Consider the following 17888-nt stretch of genomic DNA (forward strand, 5'->3'; position numbering starts at 1 on the left):
AGTTTTTTTAAAAGGTTAACAATAGCATATGCAGTATTTCAGTATAGTATACTTACAAATAAACATACACACATACACACACACACACACACACACAACATGATTCGGAGTATGAGTCATAAAAAAAGTCTTGAAATATAACACACGATAGTAATGGCTTTCTCTGGGGTGGCTGGATACTAAGTAACTTGGGGTGTATCAGTCGGGATAGGACAGATTATATATGCTGCGATAATCACTTTTTCTCACAATTTACTGGCCAAAGAAATCCATATTACCCAACATAAGTTCAAAATGCAAAGGAAGTATGTCCTACAGGTATTGGGATCCAACTATTAAAGAAGAATAATACAGTATTCTACATGAGGCAAAAAATACTCAAACTTTCCCTCTGATAATATGGTAAGACTATTAAATACTTTAATTCAAGTGTAGTTAACACACAATGTTATGTTAGTTTCAGGTGTACAATATAGTGATCCAACACTTTCATACAACACCTGGTGCTTATCATTGCACTGAGTTTTAAAAAACCTGTGTCAAGGATTTACTAACTTCAAAGGCATGATACAGTTTTATGAACTTAATTATTTCTCATCTAAAGTTACTTTTTCTAGAAATTTCTGCTATAATGTGTATTTTTTCCCCCTCTGAACATCTTTTGATTTTCTGATATAATGTCTGGTACACTTGGATACTTACGTCAGAACCCCATATTCAAACTGTAACTTCCCTAAAAGAGAACAAATCCCTGTTAAATTGAAGGGTTAATTTTTTTTAAGTAATCTTTATGGCTCTGTGTCATAGGCTGGGTTCTCCAGATAGAGTTTGGGGGTATTATGCTTATTATATAAAAGAAATATGTTTATTAGGTGGAAGGAAGGATCAGGAAGTAGGATTAGACAAAGGAAGTCAAAGTGTGATGCAGGCCAATAAAGCCTTGGCTAAGGTAGCATCAGAGCCATACTGCATTGAGCAGGAATGACCAGGTCTTTATATTCCCAACTCACACAGTCACCAGATGCAGGATGCTTGGAGGAAGACATGGCCTCATTTGAGATGGGTCTCTGCAGATCCAGGAGCTGCTGACAGGGGACTGTCATTAGGCATTAGGCACTGTCAGCAGGCATTCCAGTGACCATATTTCCTATCACTAGGAAGCAAGTCTTCCTTTAAAGGAGGATATAGACCCCATGTCTCTGAGTCTGTCATAGTCTGTAAGTGTGTTTAAATGAAAAACTTTAAAAAAACCTCTACATTTCTCTGTCTCTTTCTGTCTCTCTGTCTCTCTCTCTTTCTCACACACACACACACACACACACACACACACACACACACACGTGTCTGATGCATCTACTCTACAGAAATAACCATATCAATTTGGCAAAGATTTATAGAAATCCCACTGTAATTTTACTATGAGAACCAGCCCCTGCCTTCAGGGAGACTAGCTGCCCATTCATCTTACACGGATGTCACGATGACAAACAAGAATGATCATGTTGCCCTTTTTTACCCTTTACAAGATACAATCCAGTTCATGGTATTTTTACTTGGACTAAATCTTACTACAAATGAAACAAAACAAAACAAAAAAAAAACCCAGAACCTTAGTCCTTTCTTTTCTTCTAATATTGTTACTAATCATCTCTCCCCATGCCTCTTCTCCCTAGCATTGTTGACTTTCTATCCTATTGTTAGACTTAGATATCTTTCCTTAGTATACTTCCTAAAGTTCTAGCTAAGAACTACTCAAATTTTTATCTTTCTATTGATGCTTTTAACTCCATTATCCAAGTCAAAAGGGTAGAGTAATACAAGAAGGAAAAGAGAGAACCAACTTGATCTTCCAAATGTCCTTCATGATGGCTGAAATGAAAACTAATGACTGAGATCCAAAGAGCCTTAAAACAAAGATTGCATAATCAAGAGAAAAGGGAAAACCCAGAAGATGGAAAATTCTTACTTAGCAAATAGCTGCCATGACAAATTAGTTTCTCAGTTTCTGAATAAGCATCTGTTGGGGATTTATAACTGGACTTGTATCTGCCAGTGAGAAAAAAGTCACTCCCTTGAAGTTGGATCACTTCAACTTAGACCATTAAAAAAGTTCATTTTCTCAAAAGAAGGGTTTCTAATTATAAACAGCAATCAAAAACATAATGAGTGTGGCTAAACAAGTAAGCTATACGCTAATAACTAAGTTTAAAAATCAGAACCTTTCACAATTGTTTATTTTCTTATACATACACTTACATTGTGAAAACGTGCTTATTGGCTTTAAAATATTATCAAATTGGGGCACCTGGGTGGCTTAGTCGGTTAAGTGTCCAACTTTGGCTCAAGTCATGATCTCACGGTTTGTGAGTTCAAGCCCTGCATCAGGCTCTGTTCTGTCAGTTCAGAGCCTGCAGCTTGCTTAAGATTCTGTGTCTCCCTCTCTCTTTGCCCCTCCCCCCACTCTTGCTCTGTCTCTGTCTCTCAAAAAATGAATAAATGTTAAAAAAAATAAAAAAATAAAATATTATCAAATGCACGAATGTATACTTATATAGTATATCAACATCCACGATCATCATAACAAATTATAACAAAAAACGAACAAACAAAATAATGACTGACCAATTAACAAGGAAAAATACTTTCGGTCAAGACAGGACATCCTAATAAAGGAATACTCGCACTTTACACACTGCTCATGTGCCTAAAATTTTACTGATAGGACAATAATCTAATAACAGTTAATTCAAATATCTTCACTTCTACCACTAGCCTTGTCACATTTGATAAACTCTGACAATTGATAAATAGTGAAGATTTATATGCTTTGCAAACATCAATGTGAAAGAAATTTAATTACACAGTGATTTACACAACGACAAGCTTGAACACATTTGCTCATATTTAAACTTAGTAAGAACTTATGAGATTCCCAGGTAAAGATGGAAAACTGAACACACACACACCTCCTTTGTACCCTCTTGAATCCCACACCAAATTTCAAAAGCTCCAAAACAGATGGTAGCATATTTAGCATAGAAAAACACAAACAAACAAACAAACAAACAGATTATTTATTAAACTGGCAGAGGCAAAACCCTAGAAGCAGCCCTATCTGTACAACAGAACAACCAAAAGGCTCAGGGGTTAGTGGCACCAGGATGTGGGAATGAGTGGAAGGTCTATACATGGAGGTCTACAATGTGAAAGACTGGTTGGCTGAAAGTCTTTCCAGTAGTTTTTTAATCTTTAGATCCCCTTCCCACTTGGCTTATGTATAAAACTGCCTCTCTCAATCCTAGAGAGGGTAAAACAAAGTGTCTAAACTGGAAAACACAACGAGTTAAGGACAGGGATACCATCCTGAAACAGGAAAATCACGTAAGGTCCTATACCCCACTCTGCTTCCAGAACATTGGCAGCTAGGCCTCTCTCCTCCAGGCAGGAGTTCAGAAGAATCTTCAGTGGGAATCTTTCAGCACTGCAGGAAAGATTCATACTAATATCAAAGATTTCACAACAACAGGGCTTAGTCAGTTCCTACAGTGAAATGAATGGGGAACCAGCCACCCACACACATGAAGCTCCCATCTTTAAGACTGTTACTGTACCACCTTTATTTTTTTTAATTTTTAATTTAATTTATTTTATTTTAGAGAGAGCAAGAGCAGGGAGAGAGAGAGAATTTTAAGCAAGTTCCATGCTCAGCATGGAGCCCAACACGGGGCTCAGTCCCACGACCATGCAATCATGACCTGAGCCGAAATCAAGAGTCAGATGCACAACCTACTGAACCACCCAGGCACCCCACTGTACCACCTTTAATTATGACCAGACAGCCAAGCGTCACCAGCTATCAAACCAAAGCTTCTCATATTGAAGACAGAGACCAGAACAAAGTGAAAGAAAAATAGTAATAGCTTGGTAGAAACAGAGAAAATACTGTTAGGAAAGCTTAAAAAGGCTATTATTGGGGTGCCTGGGTGGCTCAGTCGGTTACATGTCCGACTTCGGCTCAGGTCATGATCTCGCGGTCCGTGAGTTCGAGCCCTGCGTCGGGCTCTGTGCTGACAGCTCAGAGCCTAGAGCCTGTTTCAGATTCTTTGTCTCCCTCTCTCTCTGACCCTCCCCCGTTCGTGCTGTGTCTCTGTCTCAAAAATAAATAAACATTAAAAAATTTTTTTAAAAAGGCTATTATTAATATTTTCAGGAGGTAAGAAAAGATACTGCCACCTTGAAACAAGATAAGGATATTACAAAATGGAATATTCTGAGAACAGAAAGCTATCTTAGAAATAATATTAAAATTTAAAACCCTCAACAGCACAGATGAAATACTAAGGTGAGAAAATGTCCCTTAAAGCTTGGCTGAAAGAAAAATAATTAGAAAATAGGAAAGAAAAGACAAGAAAATTAGAAGAGCAACACAGGAAGTTCAACAGTTAAATAATGAAAGACCCAAAGAAGAAAGAGAAAATGAAGGGGCAAATCATAACAAAATAATTTACGATAATTTCTTGAAACGGAAAGACATATGTGCACTAAAAAAAGCTCACTGTCATTATTTGGGAGGGAAATTCAAAGAAAATGACAATAAGAAACCACCAAATATCCACTTGTAATAAGAAAGACAATACCAAGTATTGTTGAGGTTGTGGGAAAACTGGAACCCCCAAACCCTGCTGGTCAGATTGTAAGATAGGGTATCCACTTTGAAAAATAGCTGGACAGTTTTATAAAAACATACAGAGTCATCAGATGATTAATGTGGTACATTCACATCATGGAATATTACATAAAAAAGAATGAAGTACTGATACATGCTAAAACAGATGAGCATCAAAACATTATGCTAAGTGAAAGAAGCCTATCACAGAAAGTCACATATGAAGGATTCCATTTATATGAAATGTCCAGGAAAACCCAAAGAGACATGAAGTAGATTAGTGTTTTCCAGGGGTTGGAAAGGTAGAGATTTCAAAGGGACTGCTAATGGGTAGGGGGCTTCTGGGTAGGTTGATAAAATTTTCTAAAATTAGATCGTAATGATGGTCCCAAAATCTGTGAATATACTGAAAGCAAACGAATTATACACACTGTAAAAGAGTGAATTCTGTTACGTGAATTATTTCTAAATAAAACTGTAAAAAACTAAAGAAGAAGAAGAAGAAGAAGAAGAAGAAGAAGAAAAAGAAGAAGAAAAAGAAGAAGAAAAAGAAATAGGAGAAAGAGAGGAATGTAAAGACATGTTTCCAGATTGAAAAGGTGCAAATTAAAAGTTGTATGCTGGTCTATTTTTTTACTTCGTTATGAAACTTTAGAACACTGCAAATAAAGAAAACTGTTTTAACAGAAATAGTGAAAATTAGGCAACAATAAAGCAACTGTATTGAAATTCTAATGAAATTATTTCCAACTAAGAATTCTGTATCTAGTCAAAATGTCAATCAAACATGAGTGCAGAATAAAGACATTTTCAGAAATGCAACATCTCAAAAAAACAAAACAAAACAAACAAAACAAAAAACACAAATCTTCCACACACTCTTGTCCAGGAAGCTATTAGAAACTGTGTTCTCACAAAATAAAACAACATGAGATGGAGGGTGAAACATCTCCACCCCAGAAGAGAGTGGTAGGGCATCCCAAAAAACCAGAGAAGAGAGATGCACCAGGCAAGACTTGAAAAGGTCTTAAATTGATGGCAGAAATGAAAAATGGGAAATTATTATTAATTTCAGGGAAGCCTACATGCCTCAGCTACAAACAAGATTTATACTGGGGTGCCTGGGTGGCTCAATCGGTTGGGCATCCGACTCTTGATTTTGGCTCAGGTCATGATCCCAGGGTCATGGGATTGAGCCCTGCATCAGCCTCCATGCTGAGCATGAAGCCTACTTGGGGATTCTTTCTCTCTCTCTCTCCCTCTGCCCCTCTCCCCTCTTCATGCTCTCTCACTCTTTCTCTAAAATAATAAAAAAAAATTATATTGGCATAATAATGTAAATGACAAACTTCTGATCTTATCAAAATTATAATGGCCCTACACTGGAAGCATAAGATGATGGGAGAACAGCAAGACAGATGGGTTCACTTGTTGAAAATGGAATAATGAAAAAAAAAAACAACCCACTAAGTTCAGGTTTTCCACTGTAGGAGTCAATGGATGATGCCAAAAGGTGAATAACAAGAGGTGGTAATAAAAGAAAGTCTTACTAGATTTTCAGAGGAAAATCCACAAGGATCACCTAAAAGACTGGAAAGTAAAAACTGCTGTTTTTTATAGTAAACCATGAAACTAATTGACTCTTTATATGCATATGATGTATAACTCACATAAAAACAGTAGTCACATCAACAAAAATAATGATTCAAACCTGGAGTGGATTTCACCCCCTTTAACAAAGCACAAAACACATATTAGATTAAAGCATTATATGATGTTAATTAAATATTCTTGAAATGCAAGAAATAATGGCAGCAACAACACCAACAAAATAAAATGAGGAGAAAATCCTAAGCGGTGATTATATTGCAATGTATTTATCAAATTACTGATCCTGAACACTAGTGAGAAGCTGCAGACACTTCATATTGAATGATATAAAATAATGTATATTTTCTCACTGAGAGATAAATTTGCTAATAATTTTTTCTTCAACTACTTCATGTTCTAATCAAACATAATGTGAAGGTAACTGGAATTATTGATCTTGGGTACCTTCATCAGATGGCAACTTCAGTACCTTAGCTGGAATGTTACTCTACTCTCTCTGAGTCGACGATTATTGTCAGTCTTATTACATCTAATGCATCAGTCTCCTGCCTCCGCCTGCCCCCCGAAACATGTTCAGTTTTTTCAAGATTATTGTTTTCTTAAGAAAAACTGAAGTAATTCCTGTGAGGAAAAAAAATCCAAAAAAGTAATATGCAAAATACGTTCTTTCCTTTTCAAAGGAATTCTCTTTTTATTTCTGTTCTTACTTTCCCTATGCTCTCCTTCCAACAGTAAAGTCTCTTTTTCAGTGTACTCTTTAAAAAATTAAAAAGCCCATAGACGCGAAGTGAGTTCTCATAAAAGCAGTCACATCTATGGAAAGGTACTCATAACTATATGTTCTTGTGGATAACCAGGCTTTTACTATAGCAACAATTCTAGACCGCATACACTTCCATCTTAAATCGTGCAAATTAAAATACTAAACTATGATTAGGACTTCTAATATGGATGGCAACGATATGAAATAAAACTAGAACACAGAGAAGAGAGGTATGATATCAACTGAAAAAATAAACTAAAATCCCAGCACCCAACATGATAGTGAAAAAACATAGTGGAAAATGACTCAAAAAGATCGGGATTCTTTGTGACATGAGAAAAAGCCATTAGGGTAAAGGACAGAAAAGAAGTTAATTGACTTTGTCCTACCAATTAGACAAAATGAGAAGTTTTTAACGGAGCACTGATTGAAAGCAAGCTTGTTTCGTTTTCCTTTCTTTAGTTCATCCTTATGCTTCAGAATTCTTCTATCTTACACCGCCTGCATGTTCAGTCATCCACAATGTTTACATCTGTTCATGTTCGCTGCTCAGATCTGAATGACAACTCACCCCTCTTCGGAATATAAGATCACAGTATGACACTGCATAACCAGTTCTCCATACATGAAACTAAAACATTCTTGAAATTCTTCCATAAAGAAAAGTCCATGAGTCAAATTTGGTTTTCTTACTGTTTTCCCTAAAACACAAATGTGTTCCAGTCCCACAATACAGGAAGATCTGTGACAGCAACTTATTACCCAAATGGCACACAGACACTATCTAGCCTAAGATCACAGTCCTTGACAAGACTTCAGCCTCATTAAAAGCAACGGATATATATTTGTATCTCTAGAGCTCAAGGATAACCCCTGGAAGACAGTTCTTACATGTTGGAGGAGAAAAATGAATGAAGGAATGAACGAATGAATGAATGAATGAATAAGTGAATGCTCATAACAAGTTGTGTTTCTCCTTCCAAAAATTATGCCAAATGAAATGAGTTCACATAACAGTTGCAAAAACTTGGTCAATCCTTTGCTATATAAAGTTTAAGCCACTTGGATTCACACTTCACACAGGAGATGGTATTATGTAGTCACTCGAAAGGGCATACATGGAGTATCTGACATCTTAGCATGAAATTCCTCATCTGCAAAATGGAGACACCTTCTACTTACTTCATGGTTTTGGTTGGGACAACATGAAATAACATACCTAAATTACGTTATTTCAATTGCCCTATATAGCGTACAGGTTAGGAACCCTTCCTACAGTATTTCTGATATGGACCCCCCTACCCTCTATTTGAATACTTTTAGTGGTAAGACATTCATTACACTTTGAGACACTGAAGTTAACTTACGAGTAACACAAAACATTAGCAAATCTTTCCCAGGATTAAGCCAAGACTAGCCTCCCCAGAATTCTCATACTTGGCTTTCCTATCCTGTCTGGAATACACACATTACCTTTCTTCTACTCTCTAGTATGCCTAAATCCTCCAGAATAAGTCTTCCTGGCACCATAACTGGTGATATACATGGTTCACAGACCGCCTGCCATCCTAGGTGCATGCTCCTGTTTGCTTCCCTTCGCTGAGGCAAAGAAATTACTAGTCTTTTTCATATGAACTATTTTGAAGTTAACTTTCCTCCATCCTGTTTTTCCATATTAGCTTGGGCTTGTTTATTGTTTTTTAACCAAAAACATTGTTTTACTTATCCTACAGCAATTGAGACTGTAGTTTCTACTCATCATTTTGTCAGATTCTTTTGTCAGATTCTGTTTTGACCCCTGATTCCATCACCCCAAGTGTTAATTATGGCTCCCAGCTATGAAACCCACAAATAGGTCAAGCACATCATCACCATGTCTTCATCTGAGTCATTAATAAAAATTTCAAACAGAACAAGGTCAAAGAAAGTGCCCTCCAGCATACCCTCATAAACTTTTCTCCACCCCGATGTCAATTCATTAATCAATAGGCTTTGGGTGAAGTTGTTTATCCAGTAATAAACTGAAAGAATAATAATCTTTTAACATCTGGATTTCAATTTTATTCTAAGGATGTCATGAGTCCTTGCCACAAGCTTTACTGAAATCAGGAAATAACACTGCTACTTACTAAAAGGGAATGAAGATTATTAGACTTTAATGTCCAAAAATCTAGTTTTGAATTTCATTAATGCTCTATAGGGTGCTTACACCTCTATAGATTCAAGAGCTTAGTTCCCCACCACCTGTTAAAAACCACCTTCATTCTTGATTGTTCAAAGATTATACACAATAGTTCTATGAATACACCACCTGTGATTCTTTTCACATTCTAGATGCAATTTATCCAGGACTACATCATAAGCTTATTCTAGTGGATGTTCATGAGGTGTTTTTTGGGGAGAGGGTATTGGAAAGAGCACGGGAGTGAAGTGTCTTCTGTACACGAATGTATTACCTATGTTGGAAGATCCCCTGCTTTATGGCTTTTGGTGGAAGGCAAGGCCCAGCTGCTGTTGCAAAAGCCACTCTCTGAGGGGCGTGTGCAGTCAAAACATGGACATGAGACCTAGTGTCTCTTAACCAAACACAACCAACTCTAACTCAGCAGTAAGAGCTAACAACCCATAGAATCAGGGAGAATACCCATGCTGTTTTGTCATCGTCAGCAGAGGTAATAACATCCAGTTACCCAGGACAGTCAGGACAGTGAAATAAGAGACCATGTCTGGAGTCAACATTCCTAGTGGCAACAGTCCCCTAGCATGGTTTTGGCTCTGGTCTGGCTATCCAGCTTCTCACTGCTCCTGCTGATTTTTAAATTCTTCCCAGCAGGTCTGTCAGCCACATGAGAGCCTCTCAATAACTTTTCTGTTTAATTCAGCCAAAGAGAATTTCTGTTGCTTGCAAGAGAGAACTCTGACTGGTACATTTGTTCAGAGCAGCCAGACCCTTTAATTCCTCTGACACAACTAGGTGGTTTCTGACTATCCCATTGTCTGAGGCCCGCTCTCATTGCTATGGAGTTAGATTTGCTCTAAGTCTTCTGCTTGGAAGAATATTTGCTTTGAGAGACAAAAAAAAAAGACTCTAGATGGAAACTGAAGATGGAATATAGATAAAGTAAAGAAAAATAAAGAAAAACATTTTCTTAATAAAGAAATATTTTGAAACATGAATTAGTAGTTCTGCTTTCTCTCAGTTGTCTGCCTTAACTGGTGAAACTATTATAATCTTTTGTTCTTCCCGCTTCAAACGTCACTCACTCATTCATATTAAAAACATTTGCTAAGTACCTATCACCAGACACGCTGCTAGGCACTGGAGAGGCAGCCCCTGCTCTGCTCTTGCGTTCAGTCTCAGATGAAACAGCTTTATCTGAGTTCATGAATAGTTTCCTTTCTTACTGGTGTTTTCTTTTCAGTATCCTTTCGTTGATAGTTCTTCATCATTATGACCCTTAATGGTAGAATGTCCCAGTATTCAGTCCATAAGATTCTCTTCCACTTTCTCTGCTCATTCATGCATACGGTGTTTTAATTACTGAGTATATACAACAAACTAACCCTAAACTTAATGGCTTAAAACAACAACCATCTTACCATTTCTCACAATTCTTGGGTTGCAAATTCAGAAAAGGCATAGCAGGGACAATCACCATGTGATACTTGTGAGCCTGGAATACGGCCCCCTCCCACTCCCCAAATGGCTTCTTCAATCACAGATCTGGCAGCCAGCAGCTAGGCTGGCTGGGCAAATGGCTTGGTTAGAGTCTTGTACCTAGAGCCTAACTTCACACTGTGTTTCAGGTTCTCAGTTTTCTTCCACACCATCCAGAGCCTCTGGCTCTCCATCTAGCCTCTTCAGCAGGACAACTGGAATTCTAACACGGCTGGTCAGTTTGCTCCAGAGCACAAAAGAGAAGCTGTCAGGACTACAACTGGCACAGTGTCACTTCCACCATATTGCTTTATTGGCTAGAGCAAGCCACAAGCCCAGTCTAGATTAAGGGGTAAGGATTGCACAAGGGTGTGAGTGTACAAAGACATGGTTCACTTAGGGTCACTAGGGAAACAGTCACCATGCTCGGTGATCCCATACAATCACCTTGTCAAATAATATCTACAGCCCGGGCAACTTCCAAATTTCTACCCTGAATCTCTTTCCAAAATTCCAGACTCATGCACCCAACTGCCTTGTGACATGTTCACTTGCATATGCCATACACATGTCAACCTGTTTGAATGTGAGCTGTGTTCTTCCCCACACTGCTCCTTCTGCAGTCTGTCCCATCTTTCCTCACAGCAGCTCCACAATTAGAGCTGCCCAAGTCCAGATCCCTGGGGTCATTCCTGACTGCTCTTCATCTCTCAAATACCACATCAAATTCTATCGGCTCATCCTTGAAAACAGATCCTGAATTCAACCACTTGCCTCAAATACATGTGTGTTCCTCCTATATCTCCTTCAGATTTTGTCCGTAAATACTTCTCACCTTCTCAGCAAGGCCTCCCCTAAATACTCCCATTTAAAGTTGTACGTGCATGCACATGTGCACATGTATTTTAGCTCATAGGAAGCAGAAACATATTCAACTGCCCCAAGATAGTTTAATCTGGAAACCAGAACAGTGAGGGAGAGCTACAGTTTTTGAGAACAGATGTGGTTTAAAATCATGCAAATTAAAGCATTCCTCATAGATTTAGAAATCAAAATGTATGAGGTAGAGAAACCAAATAATGAGGTAAATTGTGTGGCAGGGGGGAAAGACAGAACGTAACTCTCAGCTGCCATTCCCATATTTGAACATCACCCACATCTCAGACCATCATATAAAAATGTGAAGATGGTTCTTTATCCTAACACCAGCTATCTACAAGATGAGATGGGATAACAAGGGTCTTGGCACAGAAGCCTTAGCTTTTACCCTTATAACTTACCTGAGTGATTTTACTTGAAAGTTTCTAAGCATTATTTTTCCTCATCAATAAAAAACTGGGTAACAAAAAGCCAAAACTGAGTAATAACAATATGTGATTTAGGTATCTTAAAGGGCTAAAGATGGAATCTCATAGAATAACATGTATAAGAGAGTATTTTGTAGAATAAAAGTACTATAAGAATAACTTGTGTGAATTTTGATGATACATCAATCACTTTACATAATTTTTGGAGACAGCTTTTTTCATGTGTAATATAGATTGTTTTTACATAATGTTACACATTAGTTTTGAGTATTTTACTAGTTTTACAGCACAGCAAAAAAAAATAATTGATTGTTCCAATGAATATAATGTTTGTTGCTTTTCTTCTTATATATAATAAATAGGCAATGAAGAGTTCTGCTACACACACTTTGATCTCATGTTATAAAAACCACAACAGAACAGTTATGCACTTTAATAGTAATACATATTTACATGATCACATGTATTATTAATATTCGTATTTCCACTGATGGAATCTGTTTTAAAATGTTCAGCATGGGGGTGCCTGGGTGGCTCAGTCGGTTGAGCGTCCGACTTCAGCTCAGGTCATGATCTCGCGGTTTGTGAGTTTGAGCCCTGTGCGGGGCTCTGTGCTGATAGCTCAGAGCCTGGAGCCTACTTCGGATTCTGTGTCTCCTTCTCTCTCTCTGCCCCTCCCCAACTTGTGCTCTGTCTCTCAAAAATAAATAAATGTAAAAAAATTTTGTTAATAAAAAAAATAAAATTTTCAGCATAGTGTTAAATAGGTTAATGTGGCACTTGTATTTGGGAAAGGAGGGAAGGAAGGAAGGAAGGAAGGAAGGAAGGAAGGAAGGAAGGAAGGAAGGAAAAAGAAAGAAAGAAAGAAAGAAAGAAAGAAAGAAAGAAAGAAAGAAAGAAAGAAACAGGGAGGGAGGAAGGGAGGAAGAAGGGAGGGAAGGAGGGTGGGAGAGAAGGAGGGACAGACCGCAGTTGCTTAACTTTCTATTTAAGTAGAAAAAAATTGTTTGCACTTTCACTATTTTCTATAGTAATTCTCTTCCAACCTTCTAATGCATGTAGGAAGAAAGAGAGCTATAATAATGTCTTACACAACTGTATAATAAGATATATTTTTCAAGCTAACTGAGTCATTCCTTGGTGAAAATGCTCTTTCACATTTGACAACAATGACATGAAGGTAGTACTCAAAACAGCACACATTACCGGGGTCCATGTGCTACTTGACTGAGACATGGGCAAATTGAGCAGCATGTTTCCCAGGATGTTTCCAACCTTGCAGCTCACAGATTATATCTACACATTTTGAAAGTGTATAAGAATCTAAATTTTGGACATTTTAGGAGCTTTCCACAGTACATAAGAGACAGCCTACACTAGCAATATCTTATTATCCACTTAACAGTTTTCATAATGACCTCCAAAGTCATTTCTTCCAGTATTCGTTCACATCACTAACAGCTCATCATTTATTCCGTTATTCTGGCCCCCAAGCCAGGCTTTTGTGTAACCTAGAATATCATTCATGGGAATAACACAAAGTAGCTAGGCTTTGAGTTCTCTTTTAAAGCAAAGAACAGAAATACATGTACACAGTTTGTACACTATCATAAATAAGAATCTTCCACTTCGTGGAACTCAAATTACATAAGAATCTTAAAAAAAAACCTTGAACACTTAACTAAAATCCAAAGAAAAAATCCAATAGTACCTAGTTAATCTTAAATAATTTTTCCTTTCTTTCATATCTAGGGTTTCAATGGTCATAGTATATGGATTTTTCTTACACAGTTTAACTTCTTCATTTCTCTTCCTCAAAAAAAAAGGTACTATTAATTACATGGAAGTATAAAATCAACACTTTTTAGAAAAACAACTTTGAAGTTAACAATTTTTAAATACGGTAGTATTACTAAGTTTAGGAAAGTATACATTAAAATGTTTGGTATTGATTTTAGGGCTTGCTAAATAACAAGGTTCTGTGTGTGTGTGTGTGTGTGTGTGTGTGTGTGCGCGCGCGCGCGCGCGTGTGTGTGTGTGCGCGCGCGCACAAGTGTTTTAAGGGCAATACTATAATTTATAAGTTTGCTTTTTAAACTATTTTTAATGTTTATTTATTTTTTGAGACAGAGAGAGACAGAGAGAGAGAGAGCTGGGGAGGAGCAGAGAGAGAGGGAGAAAAAGAAATGCCAAGCAGGCTTTGCACTGTGAACATAGAACCCAATATGGCACTTGAACCCACAACTGTGAGATCATGACCTGAGTCAAGACCAAGAGTCAGACCCTTAACCAACTAAGCCACCCAGGCACCCGTGTAAGTTTGTTTTATGGAAACTTAAAACATTTCATAATTAAAATAAAATCTTAAATAACTAGGCTTTTGACCAGTCCATAAAAGTCATTTAAACAACAAAGCAGTTTATCTGTATTTAGGATTTAACTGCCCTCAGGATCTTAAGAGCAGGATAAGGGAGGGTGGTGGAAAGAAAAAGAAAATTTCTTCTTTTCCTCCTCTGACCAAAAGCTCAATCTAAGTAAAGTTGTAAAAATAAATAGGAGATACAACATTACAATTGGGAATCAGAATAATATGGGTCTGAGTCTGTTTTACATGCATGCTACAAGATCCTGGAAAAGTACCTAATCTCCCTAATCCTTAGTTTTCTCCTTTGTAAAGTGCTGATATTCATAGTTCCATGAGGCTGTTGAGAATACAAAAATGATAATGAATGTAAAACCCCCAGCACAATGCTTGGCCTAGAACTCAATAAATTTTAGTTGCTGATTTTTAGTATTGTGGTCATAATTGTCTGAAATATTCTTTCACCTCCCTTTCTGATCTATCACTCATCATCCCAGGCCCTTAGTGCCCTCCTGTTTCCTAGCCTACATCCCTCACCTAGATCTGCTCTAATTCCCAAGGCATTTCATGCTTTGAAATTACTATGCCTTTCTACTGCTATGAAACACACCAGAAAAGAGCAGAATTTATTTCTGCTAGATACTGTGAGGAAAGCAATCTGATTAATCCATTAAAATATGTACTAGCTTTAATCTTCCTTGAGATATCAGTATGTGTATAAACAACAACCAACAACAACAACAAAAACAGTATAAAAAATAAAACCTGTAGGAAATATTCAAGGGAGTTATTTTTATACTGGATACTTGCCACATACTCAGACCAAAGCTGCCAAGGAATCGACATCTCCTCCACTCTAATTGGGAAGACTCCTGTAAGATATTTCTACAGCCTGGAGCTCTTCCCCACCCCTACCCCAAGTCTGATTTCAGAGATCCATTGAAACATTCTACTTAAAATAAACAAAGCCCAAACAAACTTCAGCTGTAGCAACAAAAAGTACTTCACCCAAGAAAGCCAAAGGATAGGAGATGAAAGCAGAAAAAGACAAAGAAAGGAAAGGAAGAAGGCAAAGGACAATGGGGAAGTGAGGAAATGGTGGAGTGGGGAACCAAGCAGAGGCAAGGCAGGGCAGTCCTAAACCATAAATGACACATACTTGCCCTATTCTCTGAAAGTGAACAGGTTAAGCTTATCTCCCCCAGAGAAGTCAGGAAGAAAAATGTTGCTTGAAAAGTACCGTATATGTCCACACTATACTATGTGGTTGATTGACCAGGGATGCTCCAAAAGAATTGGGACCAGGGAAAATTTCCCTCACACAAAGAAGAGTGATTGTTTAAAAGTCAGTCTTAATCAGTTAGCAAATACTGCAGGACATGTTTAAAAGTCAGCCTTAATCAATTAGCAAATATTTCAGGACAGTGAATTTCTTTCAGGTGGCAATGTCCACAGAATAGAAAATCATCAAATGACATGTGATCTGAAACGCACATTTTTAGCCTCACAAATATATATAGTTTTCTTTTAAGATTTGGAGGACATATTTTCATATTATTTCTGTTAGTTTCTCTATTAATGTAAATGATTTTGGAGGCAAAACTACTTTTATTCCTTTTAGCTTAATTATCTAATTTTGGAGGAGGGAATAAGTACATTTTTGAAATCTATTTTCCATAAAATATAAAAGTTAGTCAAGTATACTAAGAAAAATCTAGATTTAATTGCAATATTGCAACTAGACCTACTGGAAAACAGGAACAAAAATTCCAATTCTAAACCAACTGAATATGTTATTGACTCCAAAATCACTGATTAAACAAAAGAAATTATATTTGCATTGATGTGTGAATCTGCATCCATTCTTGGTAGCATGTAATATATTCAACTGCTCAGCTTTAGCGTCCTTGTAGTCGCATTACCATATTATTCAAATGTATCTATCATTTATATGTAAATAGAGAAGAGAAATGGCTTCTTCATAAGACAACAATTTTCAAATGATAAACAGACACAGGCAGACATTAGCAAGATAAAAATGCTGCAAATATGCATTCTATTATATATTTTAAAAAAAGGAAACTATTTCAAATTTTTAAAAAAGTAGTGTGGTAATTACAAAATGGGATACTAATACATTCACAATACCAACAGCTACTCTTCTCAATAAAAGTCTCCACCGATGTCATTTGTATCTTATAAATTACATGTTCTCAGATCCATCTGTGAAAATTGGGATGTTAATTATCATGGTTACATTTCATGATTCCACAGTTAAATGCTGAAGTGGTGCTACATAAATACCATATGTTTTTCTAAGAGAAATGGAGAAAGATTAATTATGAGTTCAAGTCCAAGTCTTCCAGCAGTAATACTCTCAGCACAATAAGATCATTACATTGTGTGCTATGCAAATTGGAAGTTTTAATTAATAGCTGAAATACCAACTAAGGGAGAAAACTATGAAGTCTAAATTGTAAGTATCAGGCTTTCCTCCATGAAAACAACAACAATAAAAAAAACCACAACCTTAATAAGGATGCTTCTGAGAAACCAGGTTATAAGTCCAAAGGAAAAATAAATTGTCTGTGAACTTCCTTTGATGGGATGATCACTACTGTGCTGTTTAATCCTATTTGATAAACCAAAAAATTACAGCACATCAAAGTAACAACAGGTTATAAAGAGAGAATATATCCATTATATATTTATGCTTATAAATATATATCTATATCTATAAATAATATATCTTAACATTTTTCTGGATTTTTCAAAACTATGCAAAGTTACTGGATGAAATACTCACTTCAGTATATAGCAACCTAAATAAGAAACTCTATGATAATATTACAAGAATTTTATTTATATTTGTAAAATCTGAATTCTTATTTTACTCACCACATATTCAAACACAAGTGTCAGCGTCTCCTTGGTGTGGATGATGTCATGAAGCAGCACTATGTTAGCATGTTTTAGTCCTTTTAACAGAGAGGCTGTAAAACAAAATAGAAAAAGAGACAATGCATAACAATCAACTGATATATTTCATCATCATTTTTCCATATCAATATCTATTTTTCCATTTCCCAAGCCGAAAACTATTCAGAATCAAGGACAGAGAAACAGGGTTTTCATTTAGATGAAGATCCCCCAATTATTTCACTTGTTATTTGTTAATAACCTCTAGGTAGAATCTACTATAAGCAGAGGACATACTTGGTATGATTTCAATTGTTTGAAATTTGTTAAGGTTTGTTTTATTATAAGGATATGCTTGATCTTGGTATACATGCCAGATGTATAGAGAATATATATTCTGCTGAACTTGGGTGCAAAGTTCTATAAATGCCAATTAGATTCTGTTGGTTGATCATGTCCTTGAATTCTTCTATACACTTGCTATTTTCTGCATAATGGTTCTATTAGTGACTAAGAGAATTGTAACTGGGGATTTGTCAATTTCTCATTTGAATTCTGCCAGTTTTTGCTTTGTGTATTTTGAAGCTCTGGTGTTTACTAGA

The 17888-nt window shown here is 36.7% G+C and overlaps 1 protein-coding gene across 9 annotated transcripts in view; it reads right to left on the reverse strand.

The window, feature by feature from the left end:
- CDK14 (cyclin dependent kinase 14) overlaps positions 1-17888 on the reverse strand; it is a 633016-nt gene that overhangs the window by 332194 nt on the left and 282934 nt on the right. For all 9 annotated transcript variants that reach the window (XM_040471560.1, XM_040471565.1, XM_040471562.1 and 6 more), the window contains one exon: positions 17266-17360. In XM_040471560.1, the coding sequence (XP_040327494.1) occupies positions 17266-17360 (95 nt within the window). The remainder of the gene's footprint in view (positions 1-17265; positions 17361-17888) is intronic.

Source organism: Herpailurus yagouaroundi, unplaced genomic scaffold (genome assembly GCF_014898765.1).
Source record: "Herpailurus yagouaroundi ecotype Mexico unplaced genomic scaffold, PumYag 100, whole genome shotgun sequence".
In the NCBI taxonomy this organism is placed as follows: domain Eukaryota; kingdom Metazoa; phylum Chordata; class Mammalia; order Carnivora; family Felidae; genus Herpailurus; species Herpailurus yagouaroundi.